At 51.9% G+C, this 16,848-nt stretch overlaps 2 protein-coding genes across 6 annotated transcripts in view; one reads left to right on the top strand and one right to left on the bottom strand.

The window, feature by feature from the left end:
* Positions 1-89: 89 nt before the first annotated feature.
* Positions 90-10,387, bottom strand: DUOXA1 (dual oxidase maturation factor 1). Of its 4 annotated transcripts, none has more exons than XM_032481307.1 (8): positions 10,313-10,387; positions 9,517-10,073; positions 3,878-4,111; positions 3,478-3,535; positions 2,662-2,796; positions 2,243-2,456; positions 1,748-1,965; positions 90-1,048 (listed from the first exon to the last, which is right to left on the bottom strand). In XM_032481307.1, exons 3-8 carry the CDS (start codon positions 4,022-4,024, stop codon positions 795-797), a joined length of 1,026 nt encoding a protein of 341 aa, XP_032337198.1. In that variant the 5' UTR covers positions 4,025-4,111; positions 9,517-10,073; positions 10,313-10,387; the 3' UTR covers positions 90-794. The 4 variants fall into 4 exon arrangements, with proteins under 4 accessions (XP_032337198.1, XP_032337199.1, XP_032337200.1 ...); XM_032481308.1 differs by lacking the exon at positions 10,313-10,387 and having other exon boundaries at positions 9,517-9,591; positions 9,927-10,203; XM_032481309.1 differs by lacking the exon at positions 9,517-10,073 and having other exon boundaries at positions 10,221-10,352.
* A 48-nt stretch (positions 10,388-10,435) lies between these two features.
* Positions 10,436-16,848, top strand: part of DUOX1 (dual oxidase 1) — a 36,235-nt gene continuing 29,822 nt past the window's right edge. Inside the window, exons 1-7 of one of the 2 annotated variants that reach the window (XM_032481284.1) lie at positions 10,436-10,555; positions 12,361-12,469; positions 14,466-14,549; positions 14,745-14,909; positions 15,675-15,862; positions 16,020-16,221; positions 16,344-16,510. In XM_032481284.1, coding sequence (XP_032337175.1) covers positions 12,412-12,469; positions 14,466-14,549; positions 14,745-14,909; positions 15,675-15,862; positions 16,020-16,221; positions 16,344-16,510 — 864 coding nt within the window. In that variant the 5' untranslated portion in view covers positions 10,436-10,555; positions 12,361-12,411. The remainder of the gene's footprint in view (positions 10,556-12,360; positions 12,470-14,465; positions 14,550-14,744; positions 14,910-15,674; positions 15,863-16,019; positions 16,222-16,343; positions 16,511-16,848) is intronic. The other variant, XM_032481285.1, reaches the window with a different exon arrangement.

The following is a 16,848-nucleotide window of genomic DNA, read 5'->3' as shown; positions in this document are numbered from 1 at the left end:
TAGGTAGGGGACACCCACTCCCTATGGCCCAGTGGGATCCCCTCTGCTGGCTCACCTGAGTGGGCTAAGAAGAAATGGAGTTTTGGAGCTTATTCACTAACTTCAGTTTATTCACTAAAGGGGTAGTGTCTGATGACCAAGGTCGATGTCAGCAAGGCATAAAAATGTAAATCCTTGGATTTTTTTTCAGGTCGTTGGCAAGTCCTACAATCTTATTTGGCAAATTTGAGAACTGTAGCTCCAAGAGGATGTGGCAGAGTCAGTTAATATTAGACCTGGGACAAGAAGTTTGGTTTCTTCTCCCTTGCAGTGCTTTCAATGTACTGAGAGATCACACAAGCTGGGGAAGTAAAGGAAGAACAAAAGGGACCCAGGAAAAAGGAGCACAAGAGATGCAGGGGGATGAGAGGGACCGTAGGAGCATCACATTGTAACCCCCCACACACATATGTCATTATGTGGGCAAAGCTGGGTTTCAGTAAATGGCACCTCAAAGAGGCAAAGCATCAAAGGAGGGCAGGGTTGCCGTGCAGAAACAGGGGCAGCCTCTGCTGTGTCTTATCATGGCAAGAGGGCTTATGGGCAGCTCCAGTGTCTGTTCAATACCTTAGGGATTTTTGTTATGTTTTGTTTTTAACATTAATAGGTAGAGCCTCTTCTTCTATTCTACCCACAGATTGGGCTGGGAGCCTGATACAGCCCATCCTGCCGGCAGTTCTAGTGGATTGGGGTGGGGGCGTTTCAGTGAAGTCTGGAGCCAGATGAAGTCCAGGTGGCCACCAGGGAGAAGAACCTTATAGGGCACAGTTGGGCTCTCTGGGGTGCTCCTCACAGTGTGCCTTAGAGGAAGCCTCTGACAGAGGAATGTCCTGGGGCTCTGGACTCTCAGCTGTGGACCGATAGCGAGGGCTCAGGAATCCCACTTCCTCAGGATTCCCCTCCAGCACAGCATGCTCTCCGACACTCTGGCTGAATAAAACCTTCAGCCTGTGGGGCTGTATCCTGTGGGCCACCACCATGGCCAGGCCCAGCAGCACACAAAGCAGTCCTGGAAATGAGGCAACAAGCATCCTGCCTTAGTGATAGTAACACCCTCCCAAGTACATCTTCTCCTGAGAGCTTCAGAGCAACTCTAAGGGAGGCCTGGTGTCCCTCCTTCAGGGCACCTTGCGCTCAGAGAAGTGACTGACTTAGGGTCATGTGGTTAATGTGGCTCTGTTCTGAGTTTTTGGACTCTAAATCCAGTGTTCTTTCAGTTACATCACAGGAGAGAGAGAGGGAGAGAGAGAACTCTGAAAACAGAGAAACCTTGGGGGAAGGGCAGGACACCAAGGAAGAGGCATAAGAAAGGGCATGAAGGGACAGACACAGTGGGACAGGAGAGGAGCATAAAAATGCACGGCAATTTAAGGCTAGGTGAGGCAGGTGAGAAGAATTCCTAGGAATGGGGGACACAGAGGAGTGTTTGAGGGAAGAGGAAGGGGACATGAGATGGAGGATCTGGGAAAGAGCTGGGTTGAGAGGGAGGGGATGAGGGATATGACTCAGGGGAGTAGGCCTGTATGAGGAGGGAGGGGCTGTGGGATGGAGAAGGGGAAACCCAGAGATGAGGGATATAAGAGGGAGGGGGCTTTAAAGCAGGGAAAGGTATCCTGGCCCCCAGAGGCAGACCCTCAAGCCCCTCCACATGATGGGCCCTGGCCCTGACCCTGACCCTCCGATACCTGTCTTCAGGGCTGGGCCTCACCTGTGGTCAGTGTGATCCAGAAGGCAGGCCCACGGTGAGTGTGCAGCATAGCGGAGCCCAGGCGCAGGGGACAGGGTGGGGTGAGTGACGTGGCCATGGAGAAGAAGAACAGTCCCAACAGCTGGAAGATGCCTGTGGCCAGCAGCATGTGGCTGCCATAGACCAGCACGGGCATGGACAGCATCACGTTGGCCAGCAGCCAGCAGAGGAATGCCACCCTGCCACCAGAGGAAGAGCCAGGACCTGGTAAAGGCTATCACAGGCACCTCTACCTTGTTTGGGGTGAACCTTTACTTGAGGGGCCCAGGTGGGGGATCAGGGACCCAAGGACACCCCAAAGAGGTGAGTTAGGGATTCCTGCCTGTGGGCTCCCCAACCACCCTGGTGACTGGTGCCAGACTATATCACACCAGGGATCTCCATTTGAGAGGAGGAGGGATGGCTAGAAACCCCATTCCTTGGTCTAGGCCAGCAGAGCCTCTGTCCCACCCTCACCACAGTGTGGCCGAGGTGTAGTGTCCTGCCAGGCGGTACTGGCCATGCAGGCCACATGGGCTGTTTGGACTGAACTTCTCGGCCAGGTAGAGCACGGGGTCTGGCAGCCCCTTCTCCAGTGCCTCTGCATACTCCTCAGCGTAGTTCTCCCCCAGGTGCCAGGTGAACTCCTCGTTGTAATTGATGATCTCGTTCAGCTGCTGCACTGGGGTCCCTGGGGAATGGGGCAGCTGTGCTCAGCAGGGACCCAAGGGCCAGGGTGGATATCTGCCTGGGTAGAGGCTTACCATGCTGGGAAGAGGTACAGGCTGCTGGTCTCAAAGAGACTTCCCCTTCCTACCATTACCCCATCCTGTAACTCTTTAGACCACACCAAACGTAGATCCCAAAGACACAGAGCAGAGCTTCTTCTCCCTCACCTGTGAGCGTGATGTTGATTCCTCCCAGCCCAATCTGCAGCCCCACATCAGCGCTGATCCATTCCGAACTGAAGGCCTTGTATGACATGTTGGTGCTGACCTGGCCCACAGACCACTCAGAACTGAAATTTGCAGCTAGGGTTGGGGAATTGAACATACAGGAACTTAGGGAGGTCTGGGCTTGGCTGGGTTAGAGTCAGAGCTACAAGGGGACTATGTCTGTTTTGCTCGTAATCGTACATCCATTAACTAGCCCACGGCCTGGCTCATAGCCAGTTTACCAACAATATAGATGGGATGGATAAATAAATAAATGGGTCAGAATCCAAGATTTTTCCTGGTCATACTCCTCTTACCCCTTCCCTCCCTTCCTCCCCCCATTTAGGGAGAGGTACTCAAGCAGCTGGGGGGAGAAAGCATTAGCATAATAAACCATGCTGGGCAAGCACAGATAGCTCCAACACAGAGACTTTCTCTTTCTCCTATTGCCTAATCCCCACAGCAAAACAAGCAGCCCTCCACCATTCTCTCCCTCTAGCCTCCAGAGACCCTTTCCCCCTACACATTCATTTTTGATCTGCTTTCCTCTGAATAAAAGTGTTAGGAAGGTTGGAGAGATGCATCCAGCATGGTTTTCTGGGTCTGCACCTCCCAGGGCAAAGGTATCAGTGAGGGAATAAGGCCTCGATGAGGAAGGTGTATGGGTAGGGTCTGGACGCCCACCCTGAGGCAGCAGCTGCCATGGGGAAATGAGAGAGGAGAGACCGGCTGCTGGGGGAAGCAAACTGGATGGAGGCAGCTGCATCTCACACTCACCAAGGATCACAGCTCCGATGAATAAGCTGGTCACCACCCGCAGCATCCAGAACAGCCTCTGCGTCACAGGGTGGGTGGGTTTAGGATTGGGCTTCCAAGTCTACCCTTTCTCTTTCCAGACTCAGGGGGGGTACCCTGAAACTGAGATCTCTAAAACTGAGATCAAAGTGCCTGGCCCATAAGAGATATGCAATAATTATCTGCTGGATCCATGAGTGGGGAGCTCTCTGCTGAGTCTGGAGGAGGGGATCAGGGCATGGGTGACACTTTCTCAGGACTAGAATCTCTTAACTGAGTCTGGTCATAATCAGAAGGTCTGGCCCCCTCACCTAGAGCCTAAGGTCTCTCTGGGGCTGGGGACTCCAGGGCTGGGGTTTCCAGGGCTGGTTCTGTTTCTCACCATCTTGCCCCGAATGCCTGGCAGGATGATGATGAAGATGATTAGTGAAGTCAGAAAGATGGCGATGATTACAGCCAAGGTGGTGTCCATTGGGAAGGTCGGCTTGGGGCCAGCATAGAAGGGGAATGTGTGTCCAAAAGTGGCCATTTTGGTGGGGTTGTGCAGAGGAGGCGGATGCTGTACAACCGTAGGTGTTTATCGAGTGCCCTCGTGTGTCAGGCACTGTCCTTGGTGCTGGAGATATAGCAGACAATAAACCAGACCCCTCTTCTCTGGAGCTCTCCAGACTCCACTGTTACTACCATTCCACTGCCCCTCAGCCAACCATCTCCCCGTGTTTTAGCTGTGAGAGACTGAGGGTCTTGACAATCAGTCTCTGTTCACCCCATGTTCCCTTCCCAGCCCTCAGGTCCCCTAAATCAGTGCCATCATTACCCTCAAGGCTTCTTGACTTCCTTTGGGACTGTCTTAAGAAATATAACTCTCTTTTATCTCCTCAGGCCTCTGGCACAATCAGACAGATCACAGAACATAAAAAGAGCTATATTTACTATGCAAGGGAAGGCCTAAGGGTGAAAGATGGTACAGATTACAAAAAGATTGGCTTTTCTCCTCAGTCCCTAAAGGAACAAAGGCCATACAGCTCTGCTAAGTACGTCATCATCTGGCTGACTCCCAGGCCTAGCATTGCCCACACTGGTCAGACCAGCTTTCTCGAGCCCCCTGGCTCCTGCTCTGGCAAATCCAGAGCAATCAAGCTGAACTGAGCTCACTTCAATAAGCACTGAAGGAGCCCCTGCCCTCCACCAGGCACTGTGCCGGGGCCAGATGTCCTTCCACCCACACATCATCAACAGCAGGCCTGCCTCCTTCTTTTAAGTTCCCAGGCCTCATTTCAGCTCAAACCCTGCCTTAGCTGTTTTCTGTCTATCCCCTGATCTCAGAGCTAGTTTGGCTCCAGTTTGTCCCTTTGCAGACAGGATGTTGGGAAAAATGGCACCTGAATTTATTGTGTTTTATTAAATCCAGACAGAATGGATTGGAAAGCATGCTATTATTTTATGTACTACAAAGAAAGAAAGAAAAAAACCCACCGCCAATTAAACCACAACAGCCATTGCTGGTAAGACACACCTCAATTTCATAGATATCAAAATGTGAAAAAAATGCATCTTATAATCAATGAACTCAGCTCTTCATTTTCCTGTGTATGATCTGTACTGGGGCCTTGGTACCCAAGAGGCTCCATAATCTAGTCTGACCAGGTAGTGTCTCATTAAGTGATACAGTGAAAGAATAAGCTTGGGAGTTAAGCAGCTCTGGATTTGAATTCTGCCTTTGCCTCTGCCTCTTGCAAGTTACAAGATATCAGTAGAGACTTAGTTTAACTTTAAAAATAGGGATGATGATAACGTCTACCTATGTCATAGGGTCATTGTGAGTATGAAGTGAGATTGTGCCTGTAAAGTGTTAAGAATACCTGGAACACAGTAATGTTAATAAATGGAAGCTACCAGATTGGGAAGGAGGGGGCATTTCATTACTCCATTTATCTCTTTTGCCAATCCTTCTTGGAGGGAACCCCAGGTTGGAAGAAGTTCTGGGTCTAGTTCCAGTTCTTCACTGATTGTATAACTGGACAGGCAAATGACAACCTCCCTGTTTCCTGGCTTCCTCCTCTGCAGTTGAGTATGATGATCTCCAGGTCCCATTCCAGTTCTACATTCTGTGAATATGATTGCTACACTGGAGCTCCCAGGCTCCCCCTCTCCTTCTAGGCTGGCCACCTCCTGGTGCTATTTTTGGGGGTAGCATGGTATCAGGCTGAGACAAAGGGACAGACAGTTTAAACTTTCAGTTCTGTCTTTTGGGTAAGTCAGATAACATCTGAGTCTCATTTTTAACATGAAGTTTTGCTTTTTTCTTTACTTTTCAACTCTCCCATCCCAGAGAAATGGGTTATCTCTTTTCCTCTTGGGCTCTGATCTCACTCCTGACTTCACCATCACCTTTCTCATCGGTTATCCCCCTTTCTTTTGGTGACTTTCCAGCTTCTCTTTCTCTGCTGACTCCTTCTCTCAAGGCTGTGCTTAAATTTCTCCTGTCTTAAGAACACACACCAGAAAGGGACCCTTTCCCTTAACCTTTTGGGTCCCCTACAGCTACTACCTTATCCCACTCTAACCCTTTCACAGCTAGGCTGTTTGGAAGAATAGTCTATGTATTTCCACTGCCTTATCTCCTCAACTGAATGAATCTGGCTCCTCCTCATCCTCAACTTCTCCATTAGGTTACCAAGTGCTAAATCTAAAGGGAAACTTTTGCTTTTCATCATTCTTGATCTCTCTGTGGTATTTCCTCTTTCTTTAGACTTCCTCCCTGGACTTCCACGACATCATGTTTTCCTGGGTCTCCTGCCTTTGGCCATCCCTTCTATGGGCCCTTGGCTAGTTCTTCCACCCCTCTTAAATGTATATGCTCCCCTGGATTCTGTCTTGGTTCTCTTTTTCTAGCACTCTTTGTGATTCCCTATGCAGGCTCATCCATTCCCATGGCCGATGGTTAAATCTATGTCTCCACACAGACCTACCTGGGCTCCAAACACAAAAGGGCCAGTTATTCTGTGACATTTTCACTTGGCTGTTCCACGGATGCCTCAAATTAGACACGTCGCAAACTGAATTCACTGTCTCCACTCTGCTTTTTATTCTGCTTTCTTTGTCTCTTCGGTGGCATCACCACCTAATCAATCAAACAACCCAGAGACCTGGACCATCTAACCTCCTAAATATTTCTCGAAACCATCCATGCATTTCCTTCCTTACCTCATCCTATCTTGCTTGGTGCCAGAACAATTTTTTTAACAAGCAAATACAATCATTTCACTTCCTTGCTCTGGGTTAAATCTGACCTTCTCACTATCACTTGCAAAGTCCTTTGTGATCTAGTCTCACCTACACTTCCATCTCCATCTTTTGCCCAGTCTAATCTCTAGCGCTACTAAACTACTGGCCTCTCCCAGAATCTGACATGCCCTTTCAAGCCTTCATGCCTTTGTATATGCTATTTCCTCTGCCTGGAATGGTCTTACTCCCTTGGCAAAATCCTCTTTACCCTTCAAGTCTCAGCTCGTGTTTCCTCCTCTGACGTCACTGTGCCAGTGTGGATGTTTCTACCTCTAATGTTCTGATTGCATTTTGAACATACCTCCATAATCACAGTAGTCACACTGTACTCTAATTGTTGGAACACTGAGAACCTATTAGCTTTAACTTCCTTAAGGGTGAGAACTTTGTCTTCCCATCTTTGTATCCCCTACATGCAGCATATACTTACTAATCAGTCTGTGGATGAAATAGATGAATATATGAGTGAGTCCCTCTCCCTGCAGGCGGCATCTACTGTTTTGCACACAAGAGGGAGCTATGTTCCCTCATTGCCCTATACGATGCTTATTCAGTATTAACTGAGTATCACCAACAAAGGGCTAAGGACTGGGCAGGAAGGGATTTTTAGTGTTGTCAACTTTTAGTGCTTTCACAGAATTTTCAGAAAGCCTCTTCCAATAGTTGGAGACTCCAAAACATAAATGGTCATGTTTAACTGAATCTGAAACATACATTTCAACTCTAGCTGAAAATGAGTTAGAATTTGTGGATTAAATTATTTTGTAAAATATGTGATAGTGATGCTTATTTTAAAGCAGATGTTTATTGGTCTAAGAATTTTCTTTATTTGTGACACTTAGACTGAAGCTATTATAATGTTGATGGAAAGCTATGTTTTTAAGGAAAGGCTATAAAATGTAGAATATCTTGGTTATTAAAATAGGAAGATAAAGCAAGTTTGAATACATAGTATTCAAGTAAGAGTACATGTTATATGCTGGAATCTCAAAAACAAATAAAAATAAAAGCAAATAATAATGGTGTAATGTATTTTGGTCAGAGTCATATATTAGCATTATTCCTGCATTTATTTGAAAGGAAGGTTATAAAATATTTTATAAGAATGGCTCATCCCTATTAACATGGTACTTCAAAGAAACACTAACAAAAGGCTTTCTGTACCTTAGGTCCAGAAGAACACTGTTAACTTATTTCCAATTCTCCAAAATATTTATTAAAGATGACTAAAGCAAAAAGACACTTGGTGAATAAAATTTGCCTTGTTTAATTCCTTCTTGTTCAGTTTAATGAATTAGGTCTTCTGTAATATACATTGCCCAGTTTAATTTTTATGACCCTGATCCTAATTTGGTTTTAATTATTAAGCTAACAGGCCTCCTGCATGAAGAGGTGGGACTGAAATGAAAAGTCCCCACACCTAGCAATCTTGCTTTTCCTATAAAGTTTGTGATTTCCCTTGGGAACACCCCTCCCTGGCTTGCCAAGGAAGGTTTGACAGTAAAATTCTTTCTAATCTGAGAGAAATCTCATGTTAATCTTCCCTAGCTGATAACCATGATTGTTATGTGTACACAATGTACATTGATATAAATAAGCACAAGATACAGTCAGACATACACCTATGGGTTCATAGAAATACAGACACAAGAAGGACGGAGTTCCCAGTAACACAGACATCTAGACAAAAAGGCCCTCCATCAGAGGCCCCTGTGAGAAAATTGGGGCACTTTCTCACTGAGTGGGCCAAATCCCCACACTTTGGGGTCCTCCTTTCTTACTTGACCTGCAGAGACCTTTCTTACTTTCCCTTTCTGAACTCCCTTAAAATTGTAAAGCATTTCTCTCGATCAGTTGTGTTTCAGACACAGTAACCCATTCCTTACCTACCACGGGATGAAGTGAGGTTTCCCTGTGTGTGTATATGAAGGATGAGCAAGAAATAAAGTTACTGTCTTTAAGGAAATATAGCCTAGTATAAGCTCCAGACTTGCACATTCATAGTTCTTATGTGCTTTCTTAACGCTCCATTGCCTCTCTGGCAGCGTCACAAGAATTTCTTCTTGAAGTCTTCCTCTGACTGCCTCCCCCTTCTGGAATCCATAAAGACTACTAACTCTTTACAAAGGGAGAGTGGGTGACTTGCCTGGAGTTGCCAAAACTCTGATTGGTGATTCACAGGTACTAGAATGTGATGGTTTACTTCTCTGGTTGGGGTGGACCCCATTCAGTTTATATGGTTCTGGATGGCTGAGGGGACCTTGTCCAGACTCCTGTCCAGTCTCTTTTCTTCAAGAAGGTGTGTGGGCATGTATACATGTGTTTTTGCATTAAAGAAGGAGTTAAGTGGAGAAACAGAACAAGATCTGAAAAGTGGGTCGGCACAGGAATCCCTAGTAAGGGCTGAGGTGGGTAGGGAGCCCAGGGGTGTCAAATCATGCCAGCCAAACTATTTAGGTTTCAGTTAAGCCGAGATAAGGATTCGATGTCTGTAAACCTTGAGGCCTTATTAAGTTGTGATTTTGTCTGTTTGTTGTTGCCTCTTCTTAGTTTCTCACCAGACTTTCTCTTTGAACTCCCACTTGATCTGAACTTGGTGTGGGTGGACGTAGGAAGTGCGCCCCTAAGGGCAGGGGCGGGGACGGCACTTCAAGGACCATTCCAAAACCCCTGGACCACACCTACCCCAGCAACCGCATCCCTGCCCCTCAAACCCAGATCACTGTTTCCTACCTTCGCCTCTTCTATCAAATGTGTGCCTGGCAGTCCACGCCACCCGCTTCTCCTGGTGGAACCTCACACGCAGCACTCCCAGGGGTAGGATAGAGAAGGAACCAGATATGGACGTTCAGTAGTCAAAAGCGCACGCCCTTTCTCACGGCGGGGCTCCCTTCCAACCCCCACTCTTCTAGGCTATGACCGGACAAACCGGGTCCTGGATGCTTTCCCGCCCTCCCACCCCCAAGTCGCTCTCAACCTTCCCAGACCGCACCCGAGGCTCTGCGGCGCTGCGCCCGCCCCCAACTCCCAGACCCTAGCCTGGGACAGAGAAGGGACGGGTACAAGAGAACTGGCCCCTCCGCAGCCATCCCTCTGACCCCTCCTTCTCCTTGCCCAGAACCCCAGGCAGTTTCAGCACAAACCTAGCAGTCAATCCGGGGTCCGGCGGGGCGCGGGCGGGTCTCGAGGGCGTTAAGACCCCCGAGATCTCACGAGGAACTCAGAGCAGGGGTTACCACAGACTCTTACGGGTCTTAGGACGCATGCCTTTCTCCGACGCTTGGCCTGGTCTGCGGGCGTTGACCATCCTCTTGGTCTTAGAGCCCAGTTCCGCCAGCGTGGAGGGGATGTGGGGAGCACCTCCCCCGCCCCCTCGCCCCGTCTCCCCCGCTTCCGCCCTCACCCCAGTCCCAGCCGACCCGTAGAAGCAGACTTGCCCTTTTCGCTGTCCACGCGGCCTCATTAGTCGAGCCTCGCCACCGACGGCACATCTACCCCACCTGCGCCCTGGGAGCCCGTGCCGTCTCACCTTGCGAGCCCGGGTCCCCTCGGAGCACCTCAGCGGTTCCCCGGCGCGCAGGCTTCTATCCCGCCCCACCCCGCCTCGCCCCGCCTTACAGCTGGGGCGCGCCGTCCCCTCTTCACCCCCCAGCCCCGCCCGCCCCGGCGCAGAGCCTGAGAGGGACCCGGACCCGAGCGGGCGTCGCGGGCCCAGCGGAGAGCCAGGCGGGAGCCAATCGCAGTCGGCGCTGGAGGGACTCCGCGGCCTCAGGTCAGACCCAGGAGGGCTCTTCTGCCGGCGGGCCCGGCGCGCTCCGGGGGAGGTGACGGCGGTGGCGTGTGGCCCAGCTCCGCCACGTTTTTGAGGGAAGGGGAATTCTAGCTCTGGCCCCCCTGCGCCTCTGTTCGTAGCCTGAGGCTAAAATGAGCTGTGTAAGGTCCTATCCTCCACCCTGCCAAGGTTTTGGAAGACTGGATTCTTCGGGAACTGGGAATGTTGGGTGACCTACTTTGCTTGGGCCTAGGGGCTCTCTCTGGAGCTCTTCCTGCCGCATCATGCCAGGGAGAGAACTTCAGGACTTTACAGTCCAGGCTTTCCCCTTCAGCCCTCCCTTGGGACCACTCTAGGACTTTAGGCTGGAAAAGCAGCCCTGTGGGGCAAGAACCAGGCAGCCTGTGTTCTCTACCTGGTCCTACTGCTACGTAGGGTTTCAATGCCCTGTCATGAGATTGTGCTTTCTTTCAAGGTTTTGGGGAAGTTACCCAACTAGTGTTGCTGTGTAAACGGTTGTGGCTGCCCACCCAAAAGGAGTGGCTGTTAAGCATGTCCACATTCCCCTTTAGGTTGTCCCCACAGCCTGGCCTGAAAGCTCACCACATGCTTTTATTAGTTTCGTGGTACTGGGACTGGGGCCAAGAATCCTGAAGACACGGTGGTTGGGGAGAAGGGGCAAGACATCCTAGACCAGGGAAGGGCCACTATGGCCACTTCAGCATGTCCAGCCTTAGGGCTTCAACCATCCAAAGCCCTGCACTGCACACGCTATCAAAAGCTTGCCTCTGGACAGTCTCTGAGGTGGAGCGGCTGGAATGCTGAGCTTTTGAATTGTGACTGGACCTAGGTTTTATTCATTTGTTTAATGGGAGATGGCAAGTGGGAAGGAGATCATCCTCTGGGTTTCCTCTCTGTGACAACAACCTGTCCAGGAGCCCTGAGGGTCTGGCTAGAGATGAGGCTTTCCCTGAGCTCCCACCTTCCTCTACCAGATAGTTCCCCAGCTCCGCCCACCTTCAATCTCCACATTGCCTTTAGGAGGTCTTGGCTGGCCATAGGCATTCCTTGTGCCACTCAGGAGTCCCAGTCTGATTCCCCTGCTGCCTCTGTTTCCCTCTGTGAGGTCATTTGTTGGGCTGGGAGAGAGAGCAGGAAGCCAACACCAAGCACATGAACATCTGGGGCTGCATCCCTTCTGAGTCTGCTCAGGGGAGCCAAGCTTCAGCCCACCCTCTCTATATCACATTTACATAACACCTGTCACTTTTCTTGCTTTGAATTCAACCCCATTCTCACATTTGATTCTGGCAACTAGGCTAGGAGGTAGACAGGCAAGTTCACTCCCATAGTTCAGGCAGATTTACTCCCATAGCTGGAAGAGGAACGCAAGGTCCAGTCCAGATAAGTGACCTGCCTAAGATCATACTAGTTGGCTGGGAGCAGTGCATCATCCTGGCCTTAGAACCCAGTGTTCTAGCCCCCAAGCAAGGCTCTGTCCAAGGAACACACACTGAGGGAAACTGGGCCAAAGCAAGGTTTTCAGTTAATCTTAGAAGGTAAAGTCCAGGAAGGCAGGGATTTCTGCCTGCTTTGTTTATCAATGCCCAGTATGTAGTGGGTGCTTATCAAGTGTTTGTTAAATGAATAAAAGATCCTTGAGAGAGATTGAGTCTCCTGCTATTTGCTACACTATGAGGCCTGGGCCTAGCCCCACGCCTTGATTCATAGGGGCCTCCAGAGGCCCTGGACTGATTCTCCCAAACTGCTGAAGCTCATTCTCTCTGTCCTTTGTCTTTTTCTAGGGTCTTCATTTTAGGGTGTTCTAACACCTGAGCCCTATTAACATTTTCATCATGGGCTCCTGCTTGGCTCTGGCATGGATGCTCCTGGTTGGGCCATGGATTCCCCTGGGTGAGTACAGATTGGAGGAGAAGCATGGCTGGGAGCAGAGGAGCCCAGCATCCTCTGGGGTCCCCCTGAACAGAAGCTGTGTCATATTCACCTCTGCCTCCCTGGTCCCTAGCTGACACAGCACCCTGCACATGGTACGTGCTCATTTCAAGCATGTCGACTTAGATGATTGGATAATGGAATGAAAAATTTCCCCAAATATACAGGATTAGGCAGCCTCCAAGTGCTGGCTCAGCTCTTCCTATTTTATTCCTTATGGTCTGGGGCCCGTTCTCTCTTCTCTCTCTTCTCTTTCTTCATAAAGTAAGGACCCCTGACCCTGTAGAGAAAAAGACTGATTAGACACACAAGACAACAGAGGATCTTGGGATCAGACTGGACCCAAAGCTGAACGGAAGTCACCAATGTTTTAAAACGATTTGGTAAAAACAAAAACCAATAAGATACACAGGAGTTTCATCTTGTTACTTCAGCTTTGGATGGTTTCTTACTAGAATCTGAGGCCATTCTCTGTACTCTAGGTCTCTGAGCAGGAAAAGTGGGCTTACAGTGCCACAAATTAGGTTAAAAAGAACCAGGCCCTGATTCATCACGTGGGGGATGCAAGAGGAGGAAGCAGAGAAAATCTGCGGAATGATCAGTCCCAGCTGGAGGTGACAGGATGGCTGGACGGCCCCTGCAGCTTCTCCCTTGCCAAAGCTGCTCACATTCCCATTCCTCCCAGCCCTCTCCTTGACTTGGCCTTGGATTTTTTTTTCTCCCCAGCTCCTGCCTCTTATTCCCAAGAGGCATTCTCCCCCATACCCTCCCCAAGAGGTGGCCTCCTTGTTCTGCCAGCAGTTCATCTTATCCTAGAGATCACATGGATGTGGCTCCCTAGTTCCTTCCCCAAGTCCTGGGTCCTTAGTTGAGTACTTTGCTGAAACATCAGGGCCTGAGTTGTCTTCTCTCTCAGACCTAGTGAGTATGTGTGCGCTCATGGGCATGCTCCGAGGGTGTGGGAGCTATGGGGCAGGAAGGTAGCTCTGAGATCCTGTCCTCTGTCTGAATGGAGAAACAGTCAAGGAATGCGTCTCTCTCTGGCTGATGAGAGTCCTTTTCTTTGCTCTGTTCTCTGGGGTGAGCAGAGATGGAGTCTTCACTCTGTAGCCTCCTATTTTGGGGAAAGGAATCTGGCTGGTCACCTTCTCCACTGACCAGAAAGAAGCCTGTGCCACCTCTGATTCTGGACCCTTCCTTCTGTCCCCACTGCCTGGGTTCTTTCCTCAACAGCTGAGTGCTTCCTCCCAGACCTAGTTTTTGGCAAATATAACAGGGTTGAGAAGAGGAATTACATGGGGAAGATGTCACCCCAGAAGATGAGGGGGCAAGGTGATCCACATGACCATTCAGTCCCTGAGCCCACCCAAAAAACTGGGAAAAAGACCGGAATAGCAACAAGCCCAAAGCCACAGCCCCATGGCCCACACCCTTGCTCTGGACTCTGCTCAACGGGACAGGGCCAAGCCCTGCTTCATACTGCCGCTGCCCAGGGATGAATCACAGAATGACATATCCTTCCCTGGGTGGAAGAGTGACAAGCCCTTTCACTGTATGACGTTTTACAGCTGGGAATAGTTTTGGTCCTGCTGTGTCCCCCAGGGAGCTAAGGTGTGAGGACAGCAGAAGGCTTATGCACCCCTTTCCCCATCACCAGTGTTCTCCTCCAGGCTCCTTTTCCTCTCTGAGGCCACTTATCAGCACACCCTGCACCTGACCACACTACTTCAGTCCTCCCCACCAAATTTTCCCCACTAAACAGCTTAAAGATTGGGCTTGACTTTGAACATCACTTTGCCCTTGGGGATCTCCCTCAGCACCCTACCTCCCACACTGTGCTGGATGTCCACTTCCTGCTGCTCCAAGTGCCAGGCCCACAGGACCCATATCCTGGAAGCCTGCCTGTCCTGCCATGCACTGACTTGCTCAGCTGCCCCTTCCCTCTGTTCTCACACAGGAGCTCAGAACCCCATTTCATGGGAGGTGCAGCGGTTTGATGGATGGTACAACAACCTCATGGAGCACAGATGGGGCAGCAAAGGTAGGTGAGAGCCAAGTAGAGACAGAGCCTCAGGGTGAGGGTGGTACCCACTGCTAAGAGGCAAGGGCTGGCATGTACCAGCAAAGGCCCATCCATTCCTAAGGTTTTAGGATCTGTGGTATGGAAGGGATCCTGGGAGAGAGGCCCAGGAGCCCCCCTGAGGATTCATCCTTGTCCCCACCCCTCCTACCCTAGGCTCTCGGCTGCAGCGCCTGGTCCCAGCCAGCTATGCAGATGGTGTGTACCAGCCCTTGGGAGGGCCCCACCTGCCCAACCCACGAGACCTTAGCAACACGGCCATGAGGGGCCCTGCAGGACGGGCCTCCCTGAGAAACCGCACAGTGCTGGGGGTTTTCTTTGGTGAGGGCCTCAACCCCTGGGAAAGGGATGCCAGTGGGGTCATCTGGACACTTCTATGTCTGAGGGAGGTGTCAGGGAGTAAGAGAGATAAGTGATGGAGTGTCTGAGAGAGGAGGGTGAGAGATGGAAGGCAGTGGGGTGGGAGCAGGGGAAAAAGACGTCTGGTTGGGAGAGGCATAAATCTGTCCCATGTTGAGCTGTTGATGAGAGTGGGGACAGAGGCAGGAACATGGAAATAATCTGGTAGGGACTCTTGGTTGGACCCTGTTCTCACCCTGCCCCTGTGGCTCCTATGACAGGTTCAGGGCAGGGTTCTGATTTTGGCGAGAGTATTGGGGGGGGGGGCAAAATGGGGGTGTATGTCAGCCCAACCCCAGTGACTGTAGGTGGTTGGCTCCCAGCAGAAATGCCTGGTTTCTGCAGGCCATCCACCTTGCCCACACCTGCTTGCCAGTGTCTAAAGTCCCACTGAGGCTGGCAGGCCCTCTGGGCAGGCTGCTCCCAGCAGCATGTTGGAGCCAGTGCTGCCAGCCCTATGGCCTAGGCACACTCACTGGGCACCTCCCAGTTACCAAGGAGAAGGCCAGATTGACAATGAAAACAGTTTGTACCAAGGATTGGAAAGGGGTGGGGAGGTCAAGGCTTAGACTTGCCCATAATGGCAGCTGAGTCTTTTGCAGCTTTAACGGAGCCGGTGCGGGAAGCGCTAAATACCTGGCTCATGGCCCTCAGCTGGCCCTACCATGCCCTCCCCCTTGTGGGCAGGCTACCACGTGCTCTCGGACCTGGTGAGCGTGGAAAAGCCTGGCTGCCCAGCCGAGTTCCTCAACATCCACATCCCGCCCGGAGATCCCGTGTTCGACCCAGACCAGCGCGGGGACGTCGTGCTGCCCTTCCAGAGGAGCCGCTGGGACCCCGAGACCGGACAGAGCCCCAGCAACCCCCGGGACCTGGTGAGCGGGGCGGGCTGCGGGGCGGGGGGCTGGGCCCGAGGCAGCTGGGGACAGGCTCCCACCCCCGCCCCCGCCCGCGGACACCCGGCCGGCCCTCGCCCTCCCTGAGCCGCCTCGGCGTCACGACCCCCGGCTCAGCCTCCCGCTGTCCCCGCAGACCAACGAGGTGACGGGCTGGCTGGACGGCAGCGCCATCTATGGCTCCTCGCACTCCTGGAGCGACGAGCTGCGGAGCTTCTCCGGGGGGCGGCTGGCGTCGGGGCCCGACCCCGCCTTCCCTCGGGACGCGCAGGACCCGCGGCTCATGTGGACGCCGCCCGACCCCGCCACGGGACAGCGCGGGCCCCGGGGGCTGTACGGTGAGGCCGCGGGGGCCGGGGGTGGGGGGCCGCGGGGCCGCGGGCCGGGGGTGGGCGAGGTTGCGCCCCCCCGGGTCACACGTGCGCTCATCTCCTCCTCTGCGTCCCCGCGGCGCGTGCAGCCTTCGGGGCGGAGCGAGGGAACCGCGAGCCCTTCCTGCAGGCGCTGGGCCTGCTGTGGTTCCGCTACCACAACGTGTGGGCGCAGGAGCTGGCCCGCCAGCACCCGCTGTGGGGGGACGAGGAGCTGTTCCAGCACGCGCGCAAGAGGGTCATCGCCACCTACCAGGTCAGTTGCTCGTCCCTCCCCCACCCGCACCCCACCACCACGTCCCTGTCCCCGACTCCGCTCCCCCGGCAGACTCCGCTCCCCCGGCAGAGCCCTCCATCCCTGGACAACCCCCACTCAGAAAGAGCCCTCCCCAGACAGCTACCGTCTAAGAAAGCCCCTGAAAATGAGGAGGAGGAAAAGCGCTACTTATGCAGGAGATTTTTCTAGTGATGATTATTTAGCTGCCTGCTCTCTCCATCCCCTGGTTCCTTGTTGGGGACAGGAACCTTCGCACCTCTCCTGTTTGAGTTGCCTCTCCCCGGACTGCCCCTGCCACCTGTCCTGTCCTCCCACCT

This window comes from Camelus ferus, chromosome 6, assembly GCF_009834535.1.
Source record: "Camelus ferus isolate YT-003-E chromosome 6, BCGSAC_Cfer_1.0, whole genome shotgun sequence".
Taxonomy (NCBI): Eukaryota; Metazoa; Chordata; class Mammalia; order Artiodactyla; family Camelidae; genus Camelus; species Camelus ferus.
This window is presented reverse-complemented; position numbering and strand designations above follow the sequence as displayed.

What these genes read in the sequence shown, in the direction of transcription:
- DUOXA1 (XM_032481307.1), bottom strand. Translation starts at nt 4,024, where the DNA reads ATGGCCACTTTTGGACACACATTCCCCTTCTATGCTGGCCCCAAGCCG. An exon ending in CATCGGAGCTGTGATCCTTG is followed by an intron (nt 2,797 to 3,477) that starts GTGAGTGTGAGA and finishes CCCCAACCCTAG; the next exon opens with CTGCAAATTTCAGTTCTGAG. An exon ending in CTGGATCACACTGACCACAG is followed by an intron (nt 1,049 to 1,747) that starts GTGAGGCCCAGC and finishes CCTCATTTCCAG; the next exon opens with GACTGCTTTGTGTGCTGCTG.